General features: G+C 38.2%; 4 protein-coding genes across 10 annotated transcripts; 2 read left to right on the forward strand and 2 right to left on the reverse strand.

Moving 5' to 3' along the window:
* Positions 1–349: 349 nt before the first annotated feature.
* Uqcc1 (Ubiquinol-cytochrome c reductase complex assembly factor 1) lies at positions 350–3,740 on the reverse strand. The gene is made up of 5 exons (XM_074087014.1): positions 3,585–3,740; positions 3,338–3,502; positions 2,855–3,133; positions 1,837–2,031; positions 350–513 (listed from the first exon to the last, which is right to left on the reverse strand). The coding sequence occupies exons 1-5, from the start codon at positions 3,609–3,611 to the stop codon at positions 433–435; spliced, it is 747 nt and encodes a 248-aa protein (XP_073943115.1). The 5' UTR covers positions 3,612–3,740; the 3' UTR covers positions 350–432.
* A 295-nt stretch (positions 3,741–4,035) lies between these two features.
* LOC141427504 (ATP synthase subunit beta, mitochondrial-like) lies at positions 4,036–5,771 on the forward strand. The gene has a single exon (XM_074087013.1). It carries the CDS (start codon positions 4,147–4,149, stop codon positions 5,698–5,700), a length of 1,554 nt encoding a protein of 517 aa, XP_073943114.1. The 5' UTR covers positions 4,036–4,146; the 3' UTR covers positions 5,701–5,771.
* A 2,098-nt stretch (positions 5,772–7,869) lies between these two features.
* On the reverse strand, positions 7,870–18,731 carry LOC141427506 (uncharacterized). Of its 2 annotated transcripts, XM_074087015.1 has the most exons (11): positions 18,447–18,731; positions 18,193–18,341; positions 17,799–17,992; positions 17,517–17,678; positions 17,187–17,435; positions 15,541–15,718; positions 13,204–13,351; positions 12,548–12,704; positions 11,411–11,642; positions 9,686–10,522; positions 7,870–9,601 (listed from the first exon to the last, which is right to left on the reverse strand). In XM_074087015.1, the coding sequence occupies exons 2-11, from the start codon at positions 18,197–18,199 to the stop codon at positions 7,917–7,919; spliced, it is 3,849 nt and encodes a 1,282-aa protein (XP_073943116.1). In that variant the 5' UTR covers positions 18,200–18,341; positions 18,447–18,731; the 3' UTR covers positions 7,870–7,916. The 2 variants fall into 2 exon arrangements, with proteins under 2 accessions (XP_073943116.1, XP_073943117.1); XM_074087016.1 differs by lacking the exon at positions 18,193–18,341.
* A 239-nt stretch (positions 18,732–18,970) lies between these two features.
* On the forward strand, positions 18,971–22,945 carry Uba3 (Ubiquitin-like activating enzyme 3). 6 transcript variants are annotated; one of them, XM_074087017.1, is made up of 7 exons: positions 18,971–19,155; positions 19,378–19,719; positions 19,796–19,956; positions 20,418–20,586; positions 20,965–21,214; positions 22,325–22,544; positions 22,692–22,945. In XM_074087017.1, the coding sequence occupies exons 2-7, from the start codon at positions 19,382–19,384 to the stop codon at positions 22,904–22,906; spliced, it is 1,353 nt and encodes a 450-aa protein (XP_073943118.1). In that variant the 5' UTR covers positions 18,971–19,155; positions 19,378–19,381; the 3' UTR covers positions 22,907–22,945. The 6 variants fall into 6 exon arrangements, with proteins under 6 accessions (XP_073943118.1, XP_073943119.1, XP_073943121.1 ...); XM_074087018.1 differs by having other exon boundaries at positions 19,381–19,719; XM_074087020.1 differs by having other exon boundaries at positions 18,971–19,142.
* Positions 22,946–24,410: the final 1,465 nt, after the last annotated feature.

Consider the following 24,410-nt stretch of genomic DNA (forward strand, 5'->3'; position numbering starts at 1 on the left):
GCAGATATTTGTATGAATAATACGAATGTTTGTTCTCGGGTCTTGGATGTTTAATATGTATTTATCTATATAAGTATGTTTATCCGTTGCCTAGTGTGCATAATACAAGCTTTGCTTAGTTTGGGACTAGGTCAATTGGTGTCAAGTGTCCCATGATATTTATGATATTTATTTATAGCAATAAATATGTTCCTCTACCACCTCATACTTCCACTTTTAAGTATGCGAAATATTTTTGACAAGGTGATTGATTTTAATTCTTTGATATGGATCCACCCTCACAAAGTAATATTAATGCCTTTTTCAGTAAATTAAGTACCTATATAAAAGCTTTAATAAATATATGTGATTTTATTAACAATTAACTAATTTTTAATTTTTACATAACTACATATTTATTTTACAAATGATTAACAAACTTTCAATTTGTCATTAATGTTTAAGTATACTTAACCAGTTTATTTCAGGTTTCCACTTTAAATCTTCACTTGGTATTTTGTCTAGCACTTTGATCTGAAAAGAAAAATACAGATTTGAAAACATACTGTTTGAACTTGTTACATATTATTTATGAAAGATAGTCATCAGTTATTCTTACAGTGAAGAAAATTACTTTTCTCATAAAAATAAAGAAAATATTATTCTATATTATGGAATATTAAGGGTATAGGTAGTGCCACCAGAATTGAAGCCATACACACAAGAACATGTCACGTAATGACAGCAGGATTTTGACATTTACATTCATTCTCCTTTTATGCTGTCAGTTATTCGTGTATTTAGCTGTGTGTGTAGGTAATCATTCACTACAACTTGTGGCACTACCTATACTAGTATTTTCATAAATATGCTTCATACAACACAATTTAGAGTTAATTGATGAGTGAGGTAACATAATAAATAACTAATTACGTGTGTAAAAGAATGCCTCAGGAAATAAGAATTTATGTAAACATATTCTTAAACTCCATTAATTTTGCATGCACAAACAAACACATAATTCGTATCAAAAAATAATTAAGTTGCTATTTTTTACGGATTATATTATGCATTCACTATTATAATTTTGATCACGACGTTTTGAGTCCATTTCAAGTCTCATGGTCACGGAAAAACTAAAAAGAAAAATTACCGATTGAAGTAATGTTACTTTTTTAACATTATAATAATGTGAATTGGGTAACGTTAACAAGCCCTACTATTAGCTACTACGTAAAGAAAATTTACCGTTATCAAGTAACGTTATAATTTTTTCATCACACTTGCTCGTAAACAGTGTTGTAACATGCAGGCTACCTTGGTTGCAACCCCCCAAATAAAACCCTCGACCTTAATGTGCTTGTCATGAAGCCCGTGGTCGGTAAATGAGTCATTGCCCGTACTAATTTTCATGTCATGAAGCCCAAGGTCGGTAAATGAGTGTGATACTGCATGGTGTGCTGCAGCGCGGCGCGCGCAAGTCGGGCGCATGCTACGTGGGGTGGGGTGGCGCGGAGGCTGGCGCTGCCAAAAGCGTAGTCAGCGGTATCGGCAATTTTTGGAAAAATCTTAGTTTTTCTTTTACAAATATACAATTTTACTCGCAAATGTGATGAAAAACATTGTATGTCGCACGGGCGGTACTAGAATTACGAACATCGAGTCATTAAAGCCCTCAGTCTTCGACTTCGGGCTTCTAAGACTCTCGTTCGTAATTCCTTGTTTACCACCCTAAGACACAATGTACTAAATACCAGTACAAGGTATTTTTACGATTTTACCGTTATGTAACATTACTTATAATGTGAATTTGGTAACATTAACAAGCCCTGGTACTAATTAAGAAAAATACTTTACTTGATGTCTAATAAAATGAACAATCCTCTCAACATGTTCAATATTAGCATTTTCAGACATGGAGTAGAATCGTCTCCACACTGCTGCTGCCAAGATACGATCATCAGAAATTCCTTCATCATACCCCACTAGAGCTGCTTGGAATTGTTCCGACAACTCCGACACCTGTTTTCTAGCAATAGCTGGATTTGCTCCCTGGAATATGGAAATATAAATAAGTTAACAATGTGAATAATTTGAAGTCCATGTCATCCTAAAAAAACAAATTATTTAAATTAGACTATAACAGAAAGGAGAATTTTAGAGTGAATAAGCATGGGTAAAATAAAAAATATATAATTATAATAGTAATCATGAAAATACAAAATATCCATAGGACTAAAACAACTATTAAATTAAAATAACTAAAACTAAAACTTTAATTAAAAAAGAGAGGTGGGCCTCTTGGCATGGTGCCCATCACGCAGGCAGCATTCCCGCGTTGAACTGCGATTGAAATTCTTTGCGCGAGAAAGCTGCCGGCGCGAGGGTTGCCTGTTGCCTCCCTTAACCTATTGCTGAGCTCCCTGTGTAGCTCCAGCGCACCCTTACCCCAAGGACCTAGAGTCGACGCCGAAAGCAAAGAAATGATATTGGGCGCCGAGACAGCTATATTTTGTGACCTTAAGGCGTTCCCGGGCGTCTGCCGCCGCCCCCGCACATTTGGTAGTTGCTGGTAGGTAGGATGCCGCCAGGGTATCTGTACAGGTAGCGTCCCACACCAGCGCACGGCCAGTCTTCCAGGGTATCAACGACATTCCGTCAGGGCGCTTGCCATCGCTCCGTACAATAATTTAAGCCCAATTTCAATCATTAAAAATAAGTATTATTTATTTCCTTTCAAAACAAACGGTTAATCTAAATTATAATATAACCCACACTGTTTTATCAATGTTTAACCCTATATTATTATTTGTTCATAAGCTATGTATGTCTGTTTGTGTTCCAAACAATTAAATATGTTGAATAAATAAATTACCTCTAACAACTTTATTCTATTCCCCACATCTGCCCACAGGGCCTCTATAATACAGTTTCTGACAAAATGTCCATCACCCTTTACATATTTATTTTTATCTTCAACACTAGGTATGATGTCTTCAGCCATGTATCGAACTAGAAGCAGCCAGACATGCAGCTCCGTTATTGTGAACCACGAAGCAAATGTGTCTGGCAAATTTAATTCATTAACCCATTCCATGTACTCCACTCTGTCTGGTACACTTTCATAAAGGAAGTATCCAGTGAGTTTAAGGCGCTAGAAAAAAAATAATTCTAAGTAAAGTTTAAAGCAAACAATTGTGTCATAAAACTTATTTTAAATGTAGTTAAATATAAAAAAGCTTTCACACAAAAAACATGGTAACATATGAGTGAGCTTCACGCTAGTTTCATGTTCAAAATATGGTAACATAATATTTCTTTTGGTTATTTCTACTTATCGTACGTATAAAAAACCTACTGCTCTAGATTGGTCCATCCAACCAACAGCTTTCATAAATTTCTTCACATAGCTATCATTCACCGTCAGTGTGTTTTGCTCTCGTATTGGCGGGATTCTGATTGGAGTATATATGATGTGCCTTGCATAATCAAGTTTAATGTGATTTCTCTGCCGCCACAGGACCTAAAGTTAAAATAATAAATAAGATATTAAATTGATATTCTATCACTTAACTGTCGTATCGTTTGAGAATTTTAAAAGTTACCCGAGTTATCATACGACTTCTGTACATGTTTTGTACGATCGCGGAAATGTAATGGCGTTTAGAGTAAATTATAAATCCTCATTTTCTACATCCAAAAATATACCAATGCGAATGCGACTGAGCGTGAAGTAAATTGACATATTGACAGACAGAATGACACTGACAGGTCCTGACAATAAACACAGCTGACAAATACAGTATAAAAAGATCACACAACTAACCATAGATATAAAGACAATGGCATATTGTTGAATTCTAGATCAAACAAAATCATGATTTCGGCTCCCAAATATCAAAAGTATTCTTTTTTTAGAACTTACTACCCATTAGAATTTTCATACTAGTTTTTTAGATTACTTTGAAATTGAACTTGTAATATTTATAACTTTTGGCTGGCTGTTCGAAAACACTTTTACATTGATTGGCGGAAGTGGGTGATGTTAGGTTAGATAACGATATTCAATTTTGTCTATGACCGAAATTGTCTGCCATCGGTCGTGTTCACGTTACATAATTCCGGCCGCCGATTTTTCTTCATCCAAGTGCTCCTTCTATTCGAAAAATGTTGGGGGCAGTAAGTAGGGTTGGAAGCGGCTTTTTAGCTGCGAAGTCCGTGGCTGAGAAAGCCGTCACAGAATGTGGAAAAGTCGTAGCCGTTTCTGCCGTCAACAAGAGGGATTATGCAGCAAAAGCCGCAGCAGGCAAGGGGCAAGGTAAGGTTGTGGCCGTAATCGGTGCCGTGGTGGACGTCCAGTTCGATGACAACCTGCCGTCCATCCTGAACGCGCTGGAGGTGCAGAACCGTCAGCCGCGGCTGGTGCTGGAAGTGGCGCAGCACTTGGGCGAGAACACGGTGCGCACGATCGCCATGGACGGCACGGAGGGGCTGGTGCGCGGCCAGGCCGTGCTGGACTCGGGCTCGCCCATCCGCATCCCCGTGGGCGCGGAGACCCTCGGGCGCATCATCAACGTGATCGGCGAGCCCATCGACGAGCGCGGCCCCATCCCCACCGACAAGAGGGCCGCCATCCACGCCGAGGCGCCGGAGTTCGTGGAGATGTCCGTGGAGCAGGAGATCCTGGTGACCGGCATCAAGGTGGTGGACCTGCTGGCGCCTTACGTCAAGGGCGGCAAGATCGGGCTGTTCGGCGGAGCCGGCGTCGGCAAGACCGTGCTCATCATGGAGCTGATCAACAATGTGGCCAAGGCGCACGGCGGGTACTCCGTGTTCGCGGGCGTGGGCGAGCGCACGCGCGAGGGCAACGACTTGTACCAGGAGATGATCGAGTCAGGCGTCATCTCGCTCAAGGACAAGACCTCTAAGGTGTCGCTGGTGTACGGCCAGATGAACGAGCCTCCAGGCGCGCGCGCGCGTGTGGCGCTGACTGGGCTCACCGTGGCTGAATACTTCCGTGACCAGGAGGGTCAGGATGTGCTGCTGTTCATTGACAACATCTTCCGTTTCACACAGGCTGGCTCAGAGGTGTCTGCGCTGCTGGGCCGTATCCCCTCCGCCGTAGGGTACCAGCCCACGCTGGCCACAGACATGGGTACCATGCAGGAGCGCATCACCACCACGCGCAAGGGCTCCATCACGTCGGTGCAGGCCATCTACGTGCCCGCGGACGACTTAACCGACCCCGCGCCCGCAACCACCTTTGCCCACTTGGACGCCACCACGGTGCTGTCGCGTGCCATCGCCGAGCTGGGCATCTACCCGGCCGTGGACCCGCTCGACTCCACCTCGCGCATCATGGACCCCAACGTAATCGGCGCCGAGCACTACAACGTGGCGCGCGGCGTGCAGAAGATCCTCCAGGACTACAAATCGCTGCAAGACATCATCGCCATCCTGGGCATGGACGAGCTGTCTGAGGAGGACAAGCTGACCGTGTCGCGCGCGCGCAAGATCCAGCGCTTCCTGTCGCAGCCCTTCCAGGTGGCTGAGGTGTTCACGGGCCACCCTGGCAAGCTGGTGCCGCTCGCGGAGACCATCAAGGGCTTCTCCAAGATCCTGGGCGGCGAGTACGACCACCTGCCCGAGGTCGCCTTCTACATGGTCGGCCCCATCGAGGAAGTTGCAGCCAAGGCCGAGACGCTCGCTAAGAACGCTTAACCTGTTCAATTGATTATGTGGATGGATGATGTTGTAATGATATTTCTAATTAAACATAGTTATTAAAACCACTTATTTGGTTTTATTAAACCCTCTATTATTACTATTATTAAGATGTGAGTACGCACAGTCGCCATCAGATAAATATTTCGGAGCGGCCAAGGTGGTCAAAAATATAGATACATGAACTCTAATACCTTAATAATAGTGCATTTGCCGATATTTATGACCACCTTGGCCGCTCCGAAATATCTGATGTAGACTGTATCATCACATCATCAACGTGTATTGTTGTGTCGTTCACAGCAGTTTACTCCGTGGTAGTAGTTGTAATTTATCTAATAATACGAAAAGTCCGTATAATTATTATTGGGCGCATTTCAGTTTTACATTATGAATGATCTAACTGCTCATTACGTAATTGGTGACGATATTCCTCTTACATGATGGAGAGTAAGAAATGCTGTAGGGAGGGTTATTCAGCTCTTTGTAGAGCTAACCATCATGCTAAAAGATGGTAGATAGACGGTATTGGTGATTAGTGAAATTTTGGAATAGCTGCATTTGTAGGGAATTCCCTCCATCCAGTAAGATTAATTCTCTTGTCCACGCCACGGTCAGCCTAAAAATCCTACTGACTAGGGTTATCTCGTCACATCACCTCTAGGGCGAAAAAATCGGCAGTCAAGAAAAGTCTCTGATAAGGCTTACCCTACACTGGATTTTGGAACGAAAGTTAGCAAATTTAAAAATTTATACTGAGCGGCAAAAAATGAAGCACTCGACTGTAACTAATAATAGGTCATTTTGTATGTAGTGGGGCCAAAAAAAATTGTGCCGGTCAGTATATTAGGGGTTGATTTACTATTGATTCTAAGTTAAGGGTAGCGAAATCTTTTTTTCCCAAAAATGTCCGTAAAAGTTGACATTATTCTTTACATATCAGAAGGTGGTGCATAGTTCATGGTCAGCGAAAAATTAAAAAGTTAAAAAGATTGCAGGCGCGCTAGCTCGAAAGTAATTTATTATTGTCGAGACAATTTTTTTAAAAGTTAAACAGGCCTTGGAAATGTTGGCACAAGTCGTGTACAGCCAAGTAAGGCCGGTATCAGATATTTTGTTGGAATGGAACTCCACTTTATCTATTGGGTCTGAAACAACTTGTGTTTTCGGTGGAAAAATACACCTGCAGTTTATTTTTAATGAACAAAAGGCGGGAAAGCATAAGAAAAACATTGGAATAAACTTGGAATAAAATTAAATGTTATAATATATTTTGAGATTTTTTTTATTCTATTTCAGAATTACTCACCATTTTTGAGAAAAGCTTTATATTAGTCTCGGTTGTAATAGCAATGCATAGCTTGTATTAGTTTATTACTCGTACTCAGCCAGCAATTGCCTACTTCCAGGCCACGACAATAATGTACTATTATATGTTAAGGGGAAAACGAGCAGGCGGGTCACCTGATGGACCGCAATCACCGCCGCCTATGGACATCCATAAAATAAGAGGTTCAGATGTTTTGACGGCCCTTTGAGAAATAACCACCTAGCCTCGTTTTATGAAGATCCCCAAGTTGTATCGGTCCGGAAATACTGACGCTGCAGGCTGATTCCAAATTTTCACCAATTTTTGCAATATTATTGTCAGACCGTATATTCGGATGCAGTTTCATAAGTTTTAGTGCTAAGTACCAAGTTCAACTAGTAGAATCCATGGATGCGTTGGTCAGATTCACTCTGTTGCATTTTGATGGTGGTTTAGTGGTGGGAGGCGTCAAAAAAGATGAGAAACTAATGTAATGCAAGAGTTCACAACGGTTTAGTTGGTTTTAAAGACCCATGCCTGTGCGTTTGTTTTATTAAATTACAAAAAAAGGTGTGTTGTTTTTAAATGACTGCGTTTCAGCGGCACTGAGCGTAAGCGATAGTTAAATGTATCACGTAGTGGCTTGTCATCATCTCCAGTTTCTCCACCTGCCCAATAAATATAGTAATTAAATTATACATTTTCTCTCTTTATAATTATTAATATTACTACTTAGGTATTAATACAACGGAGTTGTTAAATAAAAGACTGTCATATCTTATATTGCAATATTATTACAACTAAGCAACGTAAAACTAACAAACTGTACAAATAAACTAAATAAAATTTCCTTGAAATTAAAATCCATGTGGCTGTATTACTTTATTAAAATAGACAACGACAGTTATGACGAAGAAATGTCACCATTTGTGACTGTATTTGGTTCAGAATCCTGTTTAGTTGATTCACGAATAGCATTCGTAACATTACAACACGTTTCTTCATTATTAGTACTTACTGTTTTATCCACAGTTTCAAGATAAAGCGGTTCGTGTATAATAGAGTTAACTGCTAATTCTGGAATACTTAGAACAGATTTAGCATTGGTAGATTCCATTAGCGTAGCTATCGATTTTGCAGAAACAGATTTATGGTCACTTACAGTTTCAAGGATTTCTGAACCTATTGTACCTAACTCTTCAATGTCCATAGGTTCAGGAACTTCGTTAGAGGCTTCGGAAGCTATACTACTTATTTCATTACCACAACCAGTTTTATCAACTAAGTCCGGAGTACCAGACTGACTTACATTAGATACATTATTACTATCAACACTATTTTGTTCAGACTCATTACCTCTAATATCGACGCTATCTTCATCTGATTTTTCAGTGTTATTTTCATCTACAACAATTGGATAGCTTTTTGTATCAATTTTGTTCTCTACAGCTTCATTGATATTCTCTGTTTTAGTCAGTGGAACTAACCGGTTAATATTCGCGTTGTTATCTGGTACAGTTCGTGCAACAGCTCGATTAACTTTAGGAACTTTAACTACAACTATTTGGTCATTAGGTTTGTCTTCATTGGTTGTTAAGCCCTTATTAGTTTCCTTTAACTTTATTGTCTGGAATTTCAGAGGAGTATTACTTGATACACCATCTTTATTTCTATTTATTGGTTTAATAAGAAGAATTTTAGTTTTCATTCCTGCTTTAGAAAAGTCTGTAATGTTTTTATTTATAATCGGATTTTTCATCAGTTCCAAACTTTGACGTCGGAATTTTATGGGGACTATTGATGGTATCTTCACTTTTGGTTTAACTGATTCACTTGGTCCGGTATTTGTGCTTTGCTCTTTTACAACGCATTCTTTTTCCTTTATATCTCCTTTTGTTAAAGATAAATTATCTTTGTCAAATTTAGTTCCATTTTCGTCTGTGGCAAGCCTGTCAATTTGTGTATCGTTAATTGGACTAGCGTCCTGAATTTTCGAAATTTTACTCGAACTGGAGCTATCTTTAGCCTCTTCCAGGTTATCCTTTTTCGGCGACATTTTTTCGGCTCTAGAAGGTTTGGGCAACATTGGCTTGGCGAATACATTTGGGGGTCGCTGTTCTTTCTGAATGCTAAATATTGGAGCACTGAAATTAGTGGTTTTCAATTCAGCTGCAGCTTTATCAACGGCTTTATTAGACATAAGTAATAAAGCTCCAATATATTCTTTGTTAATGTTGTCATAGTTATTTTGAAACTCTTGTTGAATCCGTTTCTTAGTTTGGGTTATCTTAGGTGCGGTGGTTACTGTCTGTGAATCTCGGTAGCCTTGTGCTTCCATTTTTAATAGATTCGAAAGATCATATTCAAAATCCTCATTTTTCGGTTTTGTCTTCTTTCGAACTGGTCTTCGTGAAACAACGGACGGGATTTGTTTAGCTATGTGTCGCTTAGAAAGTTTGTCTTCTAATTCTTCCACATCTGATGAATTTTCTTCAAACATTTTGGTAGTTGGAGATGATTCAATATCGCCTGCATTGTTGATGGTTTTATCCACAGAAGCATCACCTTCCTTGACGTCATCAGTTTCATCTGAAACAAAGTTAGCAAAGTTGTTAAGAATTTACAATATAGTGACAATAGGGCGAGACTTTCTAAATATAAGAGCCAACATACCATTTACGATTGTTTCCTTCTTTCGTTTATTAGAATTCCTGTTGTGATACATCTTTCGTTTTCGTGCGCCAGTTTCGACTCTGACACTGCTAGAGGAGCTGTCGTCTGACAAACGACTGGAGTCGCTGGAGCAGCGGCTCGGTCGCCGCGACTCCGAACTCTCATCGTTTCCATCACACAACTCTACGGGTTCTGCCAATTCTAGCGCTTCAGCACCATCGATAGCTTTCACAGTACTGAAGTAGAAATCGGAATCGCCTTTCAGCTTGTGTACTATTTTAACATGCTCAGGCACTTTCACAAAATCGTAGTGTTTAAAATTGCACAGTTTGCAAGCGTACCGCATCCATTTGTAGTGCTCGGCCATGTGGTCGTGAAGGTCCTGTATACTAGTATAATTCGAGTCACACTTTTTACATAACAACTTCTCCAAGTCCACGTCTTGCTGAATTCTTTTTTTGAATGCGGCAAAATTGTTTTTCTCAATTTGGAGCGCGAACGGCAATCTCGAAATTGGATGCTTATCAGCTCGCTGTTTGACTAGCAGATGTTTTTGGGGGGATTCGGCACTGTCGCTGGATTTATCGTCAATTATATCCATAGTGGCTTCTTCGAGTACATTCTCTGTTGTTTCAGAGTCTTTTTCGGCAGCTTCTTGACTAGTCTCCATTACTTCTTCATCTTTTTCAGCGGATTCATTTGTTTTCTTAACAGGTTGAACTTCTTTCTCAGGCGGATCTGTTTGGATGCTCTGCTCTGTATTCTCAGCAGTTTCAGCGATTTTCTCAGCCTTTGCTTTACTCGCAGTTTGAGCTTCATCGGTGACTGGTTTGCTTTCTGAAAAGCAAAAATAATATTAAATGGGCAAAAAGAAAAAAACAGTCTCTAAGAATTACGGTCAGGGGTGGCTAGGCTAACCTTAATACCTAGGATTACAATTTTTTAACTTGCAGCAGAAATACTTATAAGTACCCTTCAGATACGGTACCCCCCATCAATCGAACTTACTTACTTTTTAAGTATTTTACTTGTAATTATTTTATTATGAAAAAATTACTTTCTACCAAGTTTCTTGTGGCGCATTCTTCTTGGCAATGATGGTCTTTCCGAAAGCGCTGGTAGTTTAAAAAATGAGGTGTAAAAATGCCCATTGCGGCCTATTTTCAGTATTTTTTTTTTATTCGACTAGATGGTAAACGAGCAAGTGGGTCGCCTGATGGTAAGAGATCACCACCGCCCATAGACACCTGCAACACCAGGGGGATTGCAGATGCGTTGAAATGATTTGTATTTTGTATTTTACCAGTCATAGATCATAGATTCAAGTCAAGTTCAAGCTAGGCGGTCTCTTGTTGCAGTCCTTCCGTGTATCTGTGTCTCGATCTTGTTCTGTGTGCTTATTAGAGTTTCATATCCTTCGGTTACGGAGCTCTAACAAATCAACTCACCAATGCCCGCTTTAGGCATCAGATTCAAACTGGGCGGTCCCTAAATGCAGACTTTCCGTATCTGTGTTTCGACCTTATTCTGTGTGCTTATTTGAGTTCCATACCCTTCGGTTACGGAGCCCTAAAAAATGAACTCACCAGTTTCAGCTTTAGGTATCACGTTGGGTGGTCCCTTATTGCAGATTTTCCGTATCTTTGTCTCGATCTTGTTCTGCGTGTTTCACAGAGTTACATCACCTTTCTGGTATGGAGCCCCAATCCAACAAGCCGTACTTACCAATGTCAGCTTTAGGCATCAGGTTCAAGCTGGGCGGTCCCTTCTTGTAATCCTTCCGTATCTGTATCTCAATCTTCTTGCTCTCTGTGGCGGGCGGGCGGCGGGCGAGGGCGCGCGAGCGCGGCTGGCACGTGTGCGTGTGCGCAGCGAGCGCGGCGCGACGCTCGAACGTGCGCCCGCAGCCGCCGCAGCGAGGCAGCTCGCCGTCACTCTCCATGTTGTCCATCCACGCCTGAACATCAAGATTGCGGCATTAGGAATTCAAATTCAATTAAAATCCTACTAATCGCTCATCAAATAGAATGATGGCATATTTACAAAAACTAAAACTTGTGTTTTGACTTTGCAACCTCAAATTTACGGTTTGATATCTTTAAATCAATTTCTTGTTTAATTTTCATAAAGAAATTGTGACAATAAAGTAAATAAATAAATAATAAATATCATGGGACACTTGACACCAATTGACCTAGTCCCAAACAAAGCAAAGCTATGGATACTAGGCAATGGATAAACATACTTATATAAATAAAAATACATATTAAACATCCAAGACCCGAGAACAAACATTTGTATTGTTCATACAAAACAATACATTCATTATTCTGTTAGATGAACGTAATATTCAGCCCGGATCCAGAGGGGGCGTCAAACGTTTATAGACGCAGACGACAGGAGTTTATTTTTTTATAGTGTGCAACATCCTCAGTAGTAGTACAGACTAAGGGGGACCACCCATTGTTTAATTTTATTTGAAGGATAAATGTGATGCCGCCTCCGTCTATTCGAACAAAACAAACAGAGACGGCATCACATTTATGTCTCAGATAAATTTAATCAATGGATGGTGAAACAGGGGGTTAATCTCGTTTGAGCGCGTTAACTTTAACTATCGTTTGCGTCTGCAAAATAAGGCGTATGCACTTATAACCTTTCCAGCACCCATGAAGCGAGGAGGCATCTCACTCCCTCACCAGAAATAGTAATGTGACGGATGAAACCAGTCACAGAACCACGTTTTTGGTGTTTATTTTTGCAAGCTGTGAAGCGCCTAAGAAAAGTCGTAAAGACAGAAAAAACAAGTGGGGTCAGGGTCCTGCATCCTTAAATTATAAATATTAAAGTATAAAAGTATACCTGATTCTCTTGATCTAGTCTCTCCTCTTCAGTGATCTTTTGCGGAGCAGCTGCTTTCATATTTTTCTTCTTCTCATAGAAAGCTGGAGGATTGTTCATTTTAAAAGCCTTAGCTTGTATAGCTTCTCTCAGCCTTCTTATTTGTGCTGCCGATTTTCTGTCAGTAAAAATATATTGTTATTCAATCACTGGCTGTGAAGTTTTACCTGTTGGCGTCTGCATGTGTAAAAATGCGAATTCGTTTATCGCTATCTCGCGGAAACTAAGCATTTTTCCGGAATAAAACTATCTGTCCTTTCCAGCGTCTCAAACTATCTCCATACTAAAATGCATCTTAATCGGTTCAGCGGTTTGAGCGTGAATAAGTTACTTACGCTTACCAAAACATCCCTAAAAGCACAACGGAAGAACAAATCGCAAGAATTTTGTAACGCTAGATTTAGCGTCGATATTGTGTTTAGTTTTCATAAAAAATAACCCTGAGCATCATCTCTTTTAATAATACTTGACGAAACGGTAATGATGAAAAAAAAACGCAGCAAAAACGCTAAATTTATCCAGCAGTGGCGTATTGTGAAAATTTTCGTTAGAAAATCCGGAGCATAAAAAACACCTGTCTTAAAGCGACGAGTCAGGTAGTTTATATTATATAGTACCTGTGCACTTTGAATAGATGTCGGTACACGCTCCAGGAAGTGGAGAATATCTCAAAACAATCAGGGCAAGGGTACACCAGCCGGCTTTCCAGGTGTTTGTACTTCATGTGGAACTTAAACGTCTTCTGAGTGGAGAACTGCATGTCGCCTGATGATCAACAATTTGGTACATAAATATTTTGACCAGTCTAGAAACTGTAATAGGTAAGTATTATTCATCGACATTCTCACAGGCCTCCTCCGGGAGCGAGAGGACTTAAACTTTAGTTCCCACGCAGAGCGGATTGGGAATTTTACGAAAACAATTGAATTGCTTCGCAGGTGTAGGTACGCAGGTTTTCTCACGATGTTTTCCTTCACCGAAAAGCACATGGTTAAATTTAAGCAAAATTTCGCACACGAATTCTGAAAAAATCTTTCTCCTAACATAGGTCAAACCACCAAGCTAACGGTTTTTATTTTATCCAACAATGGCAATGCTAAATGGAAGGGTGGACATGAAATGAGTATGTTTATGCATTGCACGTTGCGTTTTTGCTGCGGTCACTTTTTTTTTATTCGACTGGATGGAAAACGAGCAAGTGCATGGCTCTCCTGATGGTAAGAGATCACCACCGCCCATAAACATCTGCAACACCAGGGATAATGCAGATGCGTTGCCAACCTAGAGGTCTAAGATGGGATACCTCAAGTGCCAGTAATTTCACCGGCTGTCTTACTCTCCACGCCGAAACACAACAGTGCAAGCACTGCTGCTTCACGGCAGGATTAGCGAGCAAGATGGTGGTAGCAATCCGGGCGGACCTTGCACAAGGTCCTACCACCTGCAAACTTAAACTCACTTAGGTACGTTACGTATATACAGATCTAGTGAATAGTGTTTTTCTATCGTATGTTGTCGGATAAGGGCGTATTTATCTTGCTATCTCAATTAGGTTTAAATAGTAAGCTTCAGTAAGCTAGTTGAGAAAGCAAGATAAAAACGAACTATTAAATAAGCGGTAAATAAGGAATTACGAACGAGAGTCCATTAGAAGCCCGAAGTCGAAGACTGAGGACTTTAATGAGTCGATGTTCGTAATTCTAGTACCGCCCGAGCGACAAATAATGTTTTTCATCACATTTGCCAGTAAAATTGTGTATTTGTAAAAGAAAAACTAATATTTTTTCAAAAATTGCCGATACCGCTGATAGCGCTCTTGGCAGCGCCAGCTCTCCGCCGCCCTCCCCCCCTCCCCCCCCGCAGCATGTGCATGGCGTGCGTGTGCAGCGCGCGCACGGAGCAGCAGCGCGCCATGCAGTAACAAGCACATTAAGGTCGAGGGTTTTATTTAGGGGGTTGCAACCAAGGTAGCCTGCATGTTACGACACTGTTTACGAGCAAGTGTGATGAAAAACGATATTCAATACAGATGCATTACAGATGTAAGCACAAAATATCTGTTAGTACCCTGTTACGTACAAAATTGCGACACCCGCCGCCAAGTACCCATAAGTTGACTCCAGATAACCACCAATCGATGAATGCGACGATAGAGTAAATTTCGATGACCGCTAGTCGTGCGAGACACGTTTGCAATTATACTATATTAGAATCTGACAATTTTCTAGACATTTAAGAAACCCTAACGTGGCCACACCTTATTATGTATGTCCCTGTTGATGTGATTATACTTAGTCTGGAAAGAATCAAAAAAGAATAATAGTCACAAGACCTAGGCAACCCGGTGATCATATTAGTTGGCTGGAAGTGTTTACAGGATTGTCAGATTCTATTGGAATGGAGTTTATGTAATCGTGCTCTGCTCATGTTAGAACGCGTAATAAGAGCATAATAGCATGCAATGTCCACCCATTGGTAATATTGATTGGCAATCTAAGTATTTATAGTCTCTCAACTAAAGTAATGGGCATAGAATTAGATAGAGTAACGAAGTGTGCTGTGAGAAGGCGATTGGAACACGAAATTATTTTCTGTTTTTTTTTTTTTTTTTTTTTTATTCGACTGGATGGCAAACGAGCGAGTGGGTCTCCTGATGGTAAGAGATCACCACTGCCCATAGACACTCGCAACACCAGGGGGATTGCAGATGCGTTGCCAACCTAAAGGCCTAAGATGGGATACCTCAAGTGCCAGTAATTTCACCGGCTGTCTTGCTCTCCACGCCGAAACACAACAGTGCAAGCACTGCTTTCGTAGCTTTAGTGACAATACGGTGTTTGAGAATCTGTTCCAACTGGCATCCATATTGCAAACGAGCAAGTATGAGGTGTCTTCATAAAATATTAAGTTTTCATGACCCAGAAATTAAAGAAATGGAATATCATATTTCTTACATATCTTGCACTTAGGTACTCTGCCGTCATCACTGTCGTCGTCATCACTAATTTGAATGACATTATCATTATCAGAGTCGCCATTCTTGATAGCATTCAATGAACTCTGCACATTGAATGACCCATCTTTTTGGAGAACGGCTCTGTCTTGTGATAGTATACTGTCCAATTCCTGCACCTGAAATTTATTATAAACATGGAATACATAAAATGCTAATGTTTAGTTCTTACTGACGGGTGCGCCAAAGTTCATATAAAATTGCAAACTCGATTATTGAAACATAGAAAATGTATCTCGTAAAATTTTACATCCTAATGATCATTATATTTTTTATTTTATTTTAGACAATAATCATTGGAACTCCGAATTTATTATACTTATATTTTCATTCAACATAAATAACTCTTTACTACAATTTACGTATAAGTATATCACTATTCAACATATCAATTTCAGGCAATGACATTTGGTACCTAACCTATTATATATATTTTACAATATACCTTTGTTTATTCATAATCTATCCTACATACAAACAAATGCAAATAAATTCAAATTAAGAAGCTAAAAAAAAACAAAAAAGCCAGAAAAGGCAGTTAGGTTAGAACTGTGACCTTCACAAAACCTAAATGCTGCCAAAAAATGGGTTAGGTTAGGTTAGAACTGCGACCCTCACAGAACTGAAATCCTGCCAGAAAAGTGGGTTAGGGTAGGTTAGAACTGCGATGACTATATGAAATAAGTTTATAAATAAAAAAATCCCAAATAACATTATGGGTACAGATAAAATTTCGGCAATGACATCATGAGTAAAAAAAAATCGAAATATTTATCATTATGAACAATTTAGGTATGTAGTAAAAAATAATTATTTTAAAAATATATAACAAACAATTTTCGGAGAAATGATGATTATGATTACAACGCGGTATTTTTATTTATAAATAATCGTTTTTTTTTTATTTGAGCCAATATGGACCCCCCATACTGACTTTAAAATAAACTAATTAATTACTAGTGGTAGTACAAATTTACAAATTACTTACAGAGAGTATATATGTTGTGGACCAAGTGATAAATCGGTAATTTTTCATTATGAAAAATTACCAATATGAGATACAATTTGATAAAAACTATTCAATTAATTACATTTCCCGGGCATTAAGTATATATAATGTCTATCCCCCTATTGGGCAAAGTAATAAAAACAAATGAATTACAGTTTCGGGTGACCAGAGGGCTGGCTTTTTCTTAGCACAAAGAATAAGCATTGCCATACAGCATGGTAGTGCTGCCAGCTTTCAGGGCACCTTACCACCTGGCAGCGATTTTGGGCAAATTTTTTATTTATAACTAGTTTGTATGTAGGTAGTTTTAGTTACCATTATTTTGATTTGTACTTTGTTATGTTTTATTAATAAATACAACCCTCATAAAAACATGTCTCATTACCATTTTTTTTATTTTTACTTAAAATTGGATGAATCTTTAAACATCTATCAAAATCTGTAAAGTAAGTTATCTTAATGGTTGAATATTATTCTGGCACTTGCCACCTATTTTCCTCAAGGCTTTTGATATTTATGTTAGAAGTAACACAAGATGCATAGCAAAAAGGTTTGTAGGTTAAGATTGCTTTAAATACCTGAGCCTGCATGTTATCACTTCTTTTCTCTGCACTATGACTCTGGAAGACTGCTATGGAGCTGTTTGGTATTTTCTGTAGAGTCACTTGCTGCTCATCAAAATTGTATCGACCCTTAATTTTGGCCAGTTTCTCAACTATTCCTGTTATATCTTTAGTTAGGGGTATACGGTCATTGCTTTCAGTAGGAATTGCTTCTGTAAGTTTCAATGCTTCTTCCATTTGTCTTATTTTTATCATTTCACTTGCCTGCAGTTAAACAAGGATATAAGTGATAGTAAAATATTTTTTAATCAGCAGTAGCAAAATTATTTAACGGCAGATACTTACTACTGAGGTATTCTTTACAAAATGACTGTGAACTGAAGAACTAAATTTCTCTTTACAATAAAAACGCTTGTGAGAAATAAAATTCGCCAAGCTTCTAAATATATTTCGACATACTTTACACTCATACAGTAAGTCACATTCATTAGCCAGCAGACTTTTCAACTGAAAAATATATAAATAGGTTAATCAAATTTGTTGTAATATTTAATTTTATTTAGTTTATTTAATTTTATTTAATTCAGGTTTAGTTGTTTCTACATGAAAGGTTTTTTTGATACTCACTTCCTCAGTAGCCAAATCAAATACTTTTCTTGCCTGAGCAAACCCTGTAATACTTGTAAGTACTGGTTTCCTAAGCAAAGAACAATCATACTCTTCATTTTCTTCATTGTTGCTGCTTAAGTTCTTGTTTCCTTTGCTCTTGTCATCTTTCCCTTTGGACTTAGTATTAATTTTAGCCCCAGCCATTTTGAACCCTATAAACAAAACAAATACATATTTATAATAATACAAATGGTCCATATTGTAGATAAGGCTGCTATAATAAATTAAATGCCAAATTCGTATTGTATTATTTGATCGGCATTATAAGGAATAATGTCGACCAACAAAATAATGACAATGAAGTGATCTACGAACCTACCTAGGTACGCATGTTGTTATTTTAGATACTTACCTAACATGTTGTGAAGGGCTTTTCACAATGTTTTCGTAGTAAATAATTCATCGCAATTTGTTTACTTAAAAACCATGGCATAACCGTTTTTTAGAATCAGCATGGTTTTAATCACGTACTTACCTACCAAGATGTTCACAAGTCTCTCCCTTAAATTTCAAAGATAACATACGTAGTTATTATATTTTAACGTTGACGACTTACCTTTTATGAGGTACTGAAAACTAGGCAAGTATTCAAATGGTTCTACTCACATGGAAATCCTCACATCCGCTAACATGAAAATTCGGGTTTTCCGACAACTAGTCTTCCTTCACGCCTCCATTTTCAACAAATGAATACCAGGCCAATAGAACGTAATGCCATCTATTCAGTTATAGAATGTAACATTTGTTTTTGAGTACATTGTTCAAAAAGGTTTAACTTTAAAGCCTTTATAACACAATAAGTTATGTTATAGTAAATCATTAATATTATTTGTATTTAAGTTAACAATAAATTAATTTAATAATAAATCATAGGGAATGCCTTGCCTTGGAAATATACTGGGCAACACTTACTTACATTTATTAAATTTGGTTTTTTGGGTGACACTCTTTCCCGGCCCGGATAACACCGACATGGAAATACCAGCCCTGTTTTTTGTGTACACGTCCATAGAAACTGACAGGAGCTTCTATGGGCGTGTTCACGAAAAATAGGGTCGGTATTTCCATCCCGGTATTATCCGGGCCGGGGAAGTGTCACCCGATTTTTTTTGGCATTTCTTTCATTAGTTTGATTTGACGTTTATTTATTTATTTGACGTGCGTGCGTTGCGTTTTGTGAATTTGCCAAGAATTTGCTGAATGATCGTTCGTTTCGTTTCGTTCCTCTCAATTTATTGTCTCCTCTCTCTCTCGATTATCAAATTGATTCTCTCGATTCTGATTCTGATTTGCATAAACTTGGTGAGAAGAAGAGGTGAAGCAAAATTTTCATCATAGTTTGTAATTTATTTTGGGTTTCATCTTAAACTGAGCTCAGAGAAAACTGCTGGTGTGGTGTATTATCAAAATTTAACAGCTAAACTTGTAAATTGAGCTTGCGAGCTTGAATCCCACTTGCCGGTCCAACAGTTTTGCTTTGTTTTTTAGCGTGTTAAATAATTCTCTTGCTTACTTATTATTGTTTTATTTTATACAGTAGAATGTCTTCTGGCGAGGTTCAGACTGCGGAATATTTGCAAAGAAGATGGCTAAATATACGAAAATTATTAGAAAGATCTGGTCCCTTCTGCCATCCTGATTTTGAACCGTCCGCAGAAATATTGGATTTCACTATGAACTCCTGCAAAATACTGATAGTTGGAGCTGGTGGTCTAGGCTGTGAACTGCTGAAAGACTTAGCATTGATGGGTTTCAAAAAAATCCACATAATAGATATGGATACCATAGAATTGTCTAATCTGAACAGGCAGTTTTTGTTCAGGAAAAATGATATTGGATTATCAAAAGCCAAATGTGCTGTTGAATTTGTAAATAAAAGGTAACATTTTGTTTTTGGAAGGTTATATTTAATTGTTTTTGTTGGAGCTTTTGTTTAGCAACTTTTTAACATTCAGAGTACCTGGCTGTGAAGCAACAGCACATCATTGCGCTATACAAGACATGGATGATGGTTTCTACAGACAATTCCACATTGTGGTCTGCGGCTTAGATTCCATAGTGGCAAGGCGCTGGCTTAATGGCATGCTTGCATCACTGCTGCAATATAATGATGATGGTAAATAAAATCAATGTTTGGTCTAGCACTGTATAAGTAAAAACATACTTTGTTACCCCAATTTCTGCTAAGCTTGTTAACTTTTATAAATAACCTCATAAAGGGATTTAAAAGTTAATATTTTTTTAATTATTCTGTGATTTGGCATTTCATACTCCAAACAAGATAAGTATCCCAATAGAATTGTCATTATTTTAACCCCATAACAAATATACCATGATGTACTTCTTTTTGGAATTTATAACCTACATACAGAGTGCATCATAGTACTTGTTGCTTACTACAAAGTAGTTTCTGGCAAGGCAAGAGTTATAAGAATTTCTATGAAAAACTATGGCAAACATAGAAAACATCTTTCTCTGCCACTTCTATTGAAAATTGCATTTTACAACCATTCTCTCATCTATTTTTTTCATATTATCTTTGATTTAACATGAGTTGTAATTACACTATTTATTTAGGAAGTTTGGATCAGAGCAGTGTGATTCCCCTGGTTGACGGGGGCACCGAGGGTTTCAAGGGCAATGCCAGGGTCATCCTGCCCGGCATGAGCGCCTGCATTGAATGTACCCTGGATTTATACCCCCCACAAATTACATTCCCGTTGTGCACTATTGCTAACACACCAAGGTAAGCAATATTAACTAGTAATTTCGTAGCTTCTGAATGTGAAGACATCAAATGTAGCTAAATATTACATGGTGCAAAATATATGTTTTTTTATTTTTATATCCTCAGTTTAATGAGGCATTTTTTTTTAATCTCATGACAGAAATTAAATCAACTGCAAAATGTCTTAGTTTGTAAAATTATAACGAGTTTAATTTTTTGATTTAATTGCAAAATAGGTACTGCATCACAAATAATGATAAACTTTCTAGTTTTACTCATAAATTCAGAGCCACTACAAGGATTACTTTTTTTTTCTCCTAAGCTGCATTAATAAATGTTAGCAGAGAATTGAATTGATGGAATAAAAGTAAATTGTTGCATACTTTTTTATTTCAGGTTACCAGAACACTGTATTGAATATGTGAAAGTTTTACAATGGTCTAAGGAAAACCCTTGGGGCAACACCATTCCATTGGATGGTGATGATCCACATCATGTGGCTTGGGTCCTGGAGAAAGCTCAAGAGCGAGCCATGAAGCATGGCATCTCCGGAGTGACATACAGGTTGACTCAGGGTGTTCTGAAGAACATTATTCCTGCAGTTGCCAGTACAAATGCCGTTATAGCTGCTGCTTGCGCTACTGAGGTTGGTTAAGAGTTATATCATTATCACATCATATGCTATCATCATCAGACAAAACATCCATATCCTTACTAATACCAGGTAGGATGGATAGTTCTACTGTGGAAAATTGCATAGTTTCTGCCGAATGGCAGTAAACAAATTCCTTGCAGACGGAATCATGGGCAACAGTTAAGGATGGCCAAGATATGTTATTATATCCAAGTTATTAACTGCTAATAATACAAATAGTTTTGAGAATTTTTCTCTTATTGTTATTTGAAGGGTGCGAAGTACTAGGTGGGGGTAATGAAATCTATTGCAGCGCTCATAGTGGCCAAAAGTAGAAATAATCTAGGCTCTGTCATCTGTCATACTGATATGAATCTGTCATTAACAAAGCAATTTGTATATAAACTTTAACTACCTAATTTTAGTAATAGATGTTTGTGTTATGATGCAAGCTTGAATTATTGAACACTGTCCCTGTTTTGTTCTTAATTCCTCTTCATCTCGGACATGTCCAGCAATAATTTTCCTTATGAAACGGTTTGTGGTCAAAATTTTATATTGAGTGATACTCACAAAACCAGTCTTCAAAATGATAAGTACTCATTTTGATCTGAAAACAATATTTAATTTATTACTAGCGATATAAGAACAATTATATAATTTTACTATTATTCAAAGAAACCAATAAGATAGCTTTATCTTTTCGTTTTACAGTAAAAGTACAACTAAACATGAAGTAAACAAACCCTGTCATAACGAAAATAAAACACACTTTTTGAATAAATTTTACTCACCTCATTTAATTTTAATGACCAAAAATTAATTCACAACCTTTTTTCCACCCAAATCACGGTATCACAGTAATTTTGTATTATAAATTAATATGTTATAGGTTTGATTTTTGTCACAATGTTGCGATGAAATTTCAAAACGTCAGAGCATCAGAGCCAAAAAAGTTGCGGACGCTAGGTGGCGCTGATGTCGTGCACAGAGCCAATAGCTTCTGTATGTGACCATTTGGGTTCAGCCTGGTTCAGCTTTGCAAGTTGTACTGTTGTTGTTATAATAATGCTAGCTGCACCATGCTAAAAAACAGACTCCCGAATTATAATTTCTTTCCAGGTTTTTAAACTGGCATCATCATGCTGCGTCAACATGAATAATTATATGGTACTGAACATTGCTGATGGTGTGTACACATACACATTTAGCGCTGAGAGGCGTGCTGACTGTGTTGCTTGCAGTAACTCAACAAAGGTGATGGCACTGGAATCTGACGCGACATTGCAAACAATTTATACCAAGCTTTGTGAAGATCAACTGTTTATGATGAAGAGTCCAGGTATGACAGTGAAATCCTAAGAGTTGGCTTGAAAAACATATTAGGTATTTTTTTATTGGCAGACTTTTGCAACTAATACTCCAAATTACTACAGGAAACATTTTATGACTCACAGCACAATGTTTAATTTGGACTTTTTTTTCCCAGGTATTACAACAATTATCAATGGTCGGAATAAAACACTCTACATGTCTTCGATCAAAAGCATAGAGGAAAGGACAAGAGATAATTTAAAGAAGAAAATAACAGATTTAGGGCTATACAATGGAGCTGAAATTCTGGTGGCTGATGTTACAACTCCTAACACTATTACGATTAAGTTGAATGTTATTGAAAATTTGGATGTTGATATGCCTTCGTAATGTTCGTTTAAAAAAATAAATAAAGGCTAATCTTTGTCATTGCCCATTTTTTCGTAATAGGTACCTACATTTTATTTTTATAGAAAAATAGAAAAAATCATAACTTTTCAACAATGTAATTTTATCATAAAAAATCTTCTTTCCCCGTAGTTCAGCTACCCCGCATAACGATGAAGGGAATTTATTCCAATTCTAGACCGAATAAGTCGATGTTGCCGTTTCGCCCGTGGTCTCACTAGGTCTCGCCGATCTACTACGATTTACTACGAAGTGCAAAATTCGAAATTCGTGTCTTGCCGTCCCGCTGACGCTTATATTATTTAATACGAGTGTGAGAAGGGCGGAACGACACGAACTTCGAATTTCGTTGCTGTCCCCGCTGTATAGCTTTCCCCATGCGTAATTTCAATCACTGCGTACATAAAATGTCTGCGTCGTACCCACGGGTCGTACTAAGTATGCTTATCTAGTTAAAAAATTATGCTTACCCTTCACTATCATAATCATCACGCCAGCTTATATAGGTACGTCCCACTGCTGGGCACAGGCCTCTTCTCAGATTGAGAGGGCTTGGGCCGTAGTTCCCAAACTATGTATAGCACAGAATATATAACAGTACTTACTATATAATAACTAAACAATCTATAATATAGATTCTTTAGTCATCGACATCTATATTAGGAAGAAAAACTTACGTTTAAAGTCTTGACTCTATTTTAGCGAAAAAATACCGTCAACATAAGTAATAATGTTTTAATTAGTTTATTAATGTATATTCCAGTTTTGTAGACAGTAAGGCTACTAATTACTTTACTCTTTGGGCTACTATGAAATTTGAAAATCGAAGTTCGTATCGTACCGTCCCTCACTCTCGTATGAAATAATATTTGCGTCCCGGTGTGATACGAACTTCGAATTTCGTAGTAGCCCCTACGACCGGATTTAGAGGTCTGGAGGCTTTGGGGCAACAAAGGAGTGAAATAAATGTTCCAAATAAAATGAGGGCGATTTGAGTTTTTGATATTTTACTGATTGCCTGATTGAAGTGAACAAGTATAGATGAATAGTTGTTTGTTTACTAGTGATTACTCGTCGGAATTTAAAAACAAAAATCCGGAGTATATTGTGGGGCCCCTCTTTTGTAGAGGCCCCGGTTGCCCATCCCTCCCCTAAGTCTGTTGCAGATGTTTATGGGCGGTGGTGATCTCTTACCATCAGGAGACCCATTTGCTCGTTTGCCATCCAGTCAAATAAAAAATAAAAAAAAAAGTTCGGCCTGTTTGCAAAGTCTGTTTTGTTTGAATAATAATGAGCACAGATTTGAAATATAATATTTCAAGTATTTCTAGTATTTCAAGTCTGTGATAATGAGAAACAAATATTGAAAAATGTGTACATGGCTTAGATTAACTGTTCGGATTACTAATAAAAACGCTCATGACTTGGTTTGAGTGATCGCGTACTTATCTTATCTGTGGATTCTGTGGTTTTCTGATTTTTGACA

This window comes from Choristoneura fumiferana, chromosome 4 (genome assembly GCF_025370935.1).
Source record: "Choristoneura fumiferana chromosome 4, NRCan_CFum_1, whole genome shotgun sequence".
In the NCBI taxonomy this organism is placed as follows: domain Eukaryota; kingdom Metazoa; phylum Arthropoda; class Insecta; order Lepidoptera; family Tortricidae; genus Choristoneura; species Choristoneura fumiferana.

Excerpts from the sequence above, each read along its gene's own strand:
- Uqcc1 (XM_074087014.1), bottom strand. The coding sequence starts at position 3,611 with ATGTACAGAAGTCGTATGATAACTCGG. Across the intron at positions 3,134-3,337 it reads GGATGGACCAATCTAGAGCA|CGCCTTAAACTCACTGGATA; the intron begins GTAGGTTTTTTA and ends TTTTTTTTCTAG. Across the intron at positions 2,032-2,854 it reads ATAGAATAAAGTTGTTAGAG|GGAGCAAATCCAGCTATTGC; the intron begins GTAATTTATTTA and ends TCCATATTCCAG.
- LOC141427504 (XM_074087013.1), top strand. The coding sequence starts at position 4,147 with ATGTTGGGGGCAGTAAGTAGGGTTGGAAGCGGCTTTTTAGCTGCGAAG.
- LOC141427506 (XM_074087015.1), bottom strand. Across the intron at positions 17,679-17,798 it reads TTGATTTGGCTACTGAGGAA|TTGAAAAGTCTGCTGGCTAA; the intron begins GTGAGTATCAAA and ends TATATTTTTCAG. Across the intron at positions 10,523-11,410 it reads GATGCCTAAAGCTGACATTG|AAAGCAAACCAGTCACCGAT; the intron begins GTAAGTACGGCT and ends TTTGCTTTTCAG.
- Uba3 (XM_074087017.1), top strand. The coding sequence starts at position 19,382 with ATGTCTTCTGGCGAGGTTCAGACTGCGGAATATTTGCAAAGAAGATGG. Across the intron at positions 19,720-19,795 it reads GTTGAATTTGTAAATAAAAG|AGTACCTGGCTGTGAAGCAA; the intron begins GTAACATTTTGT and ends TTTAACATTCAG. Across the intron at positions 19,957-20,417 it reads GCTGCAATATAATGATGATG|GAAGTTTGGATCAGAGCAGT; the intron begins GTAAATAAAATC and ends CTATTTATTTAG.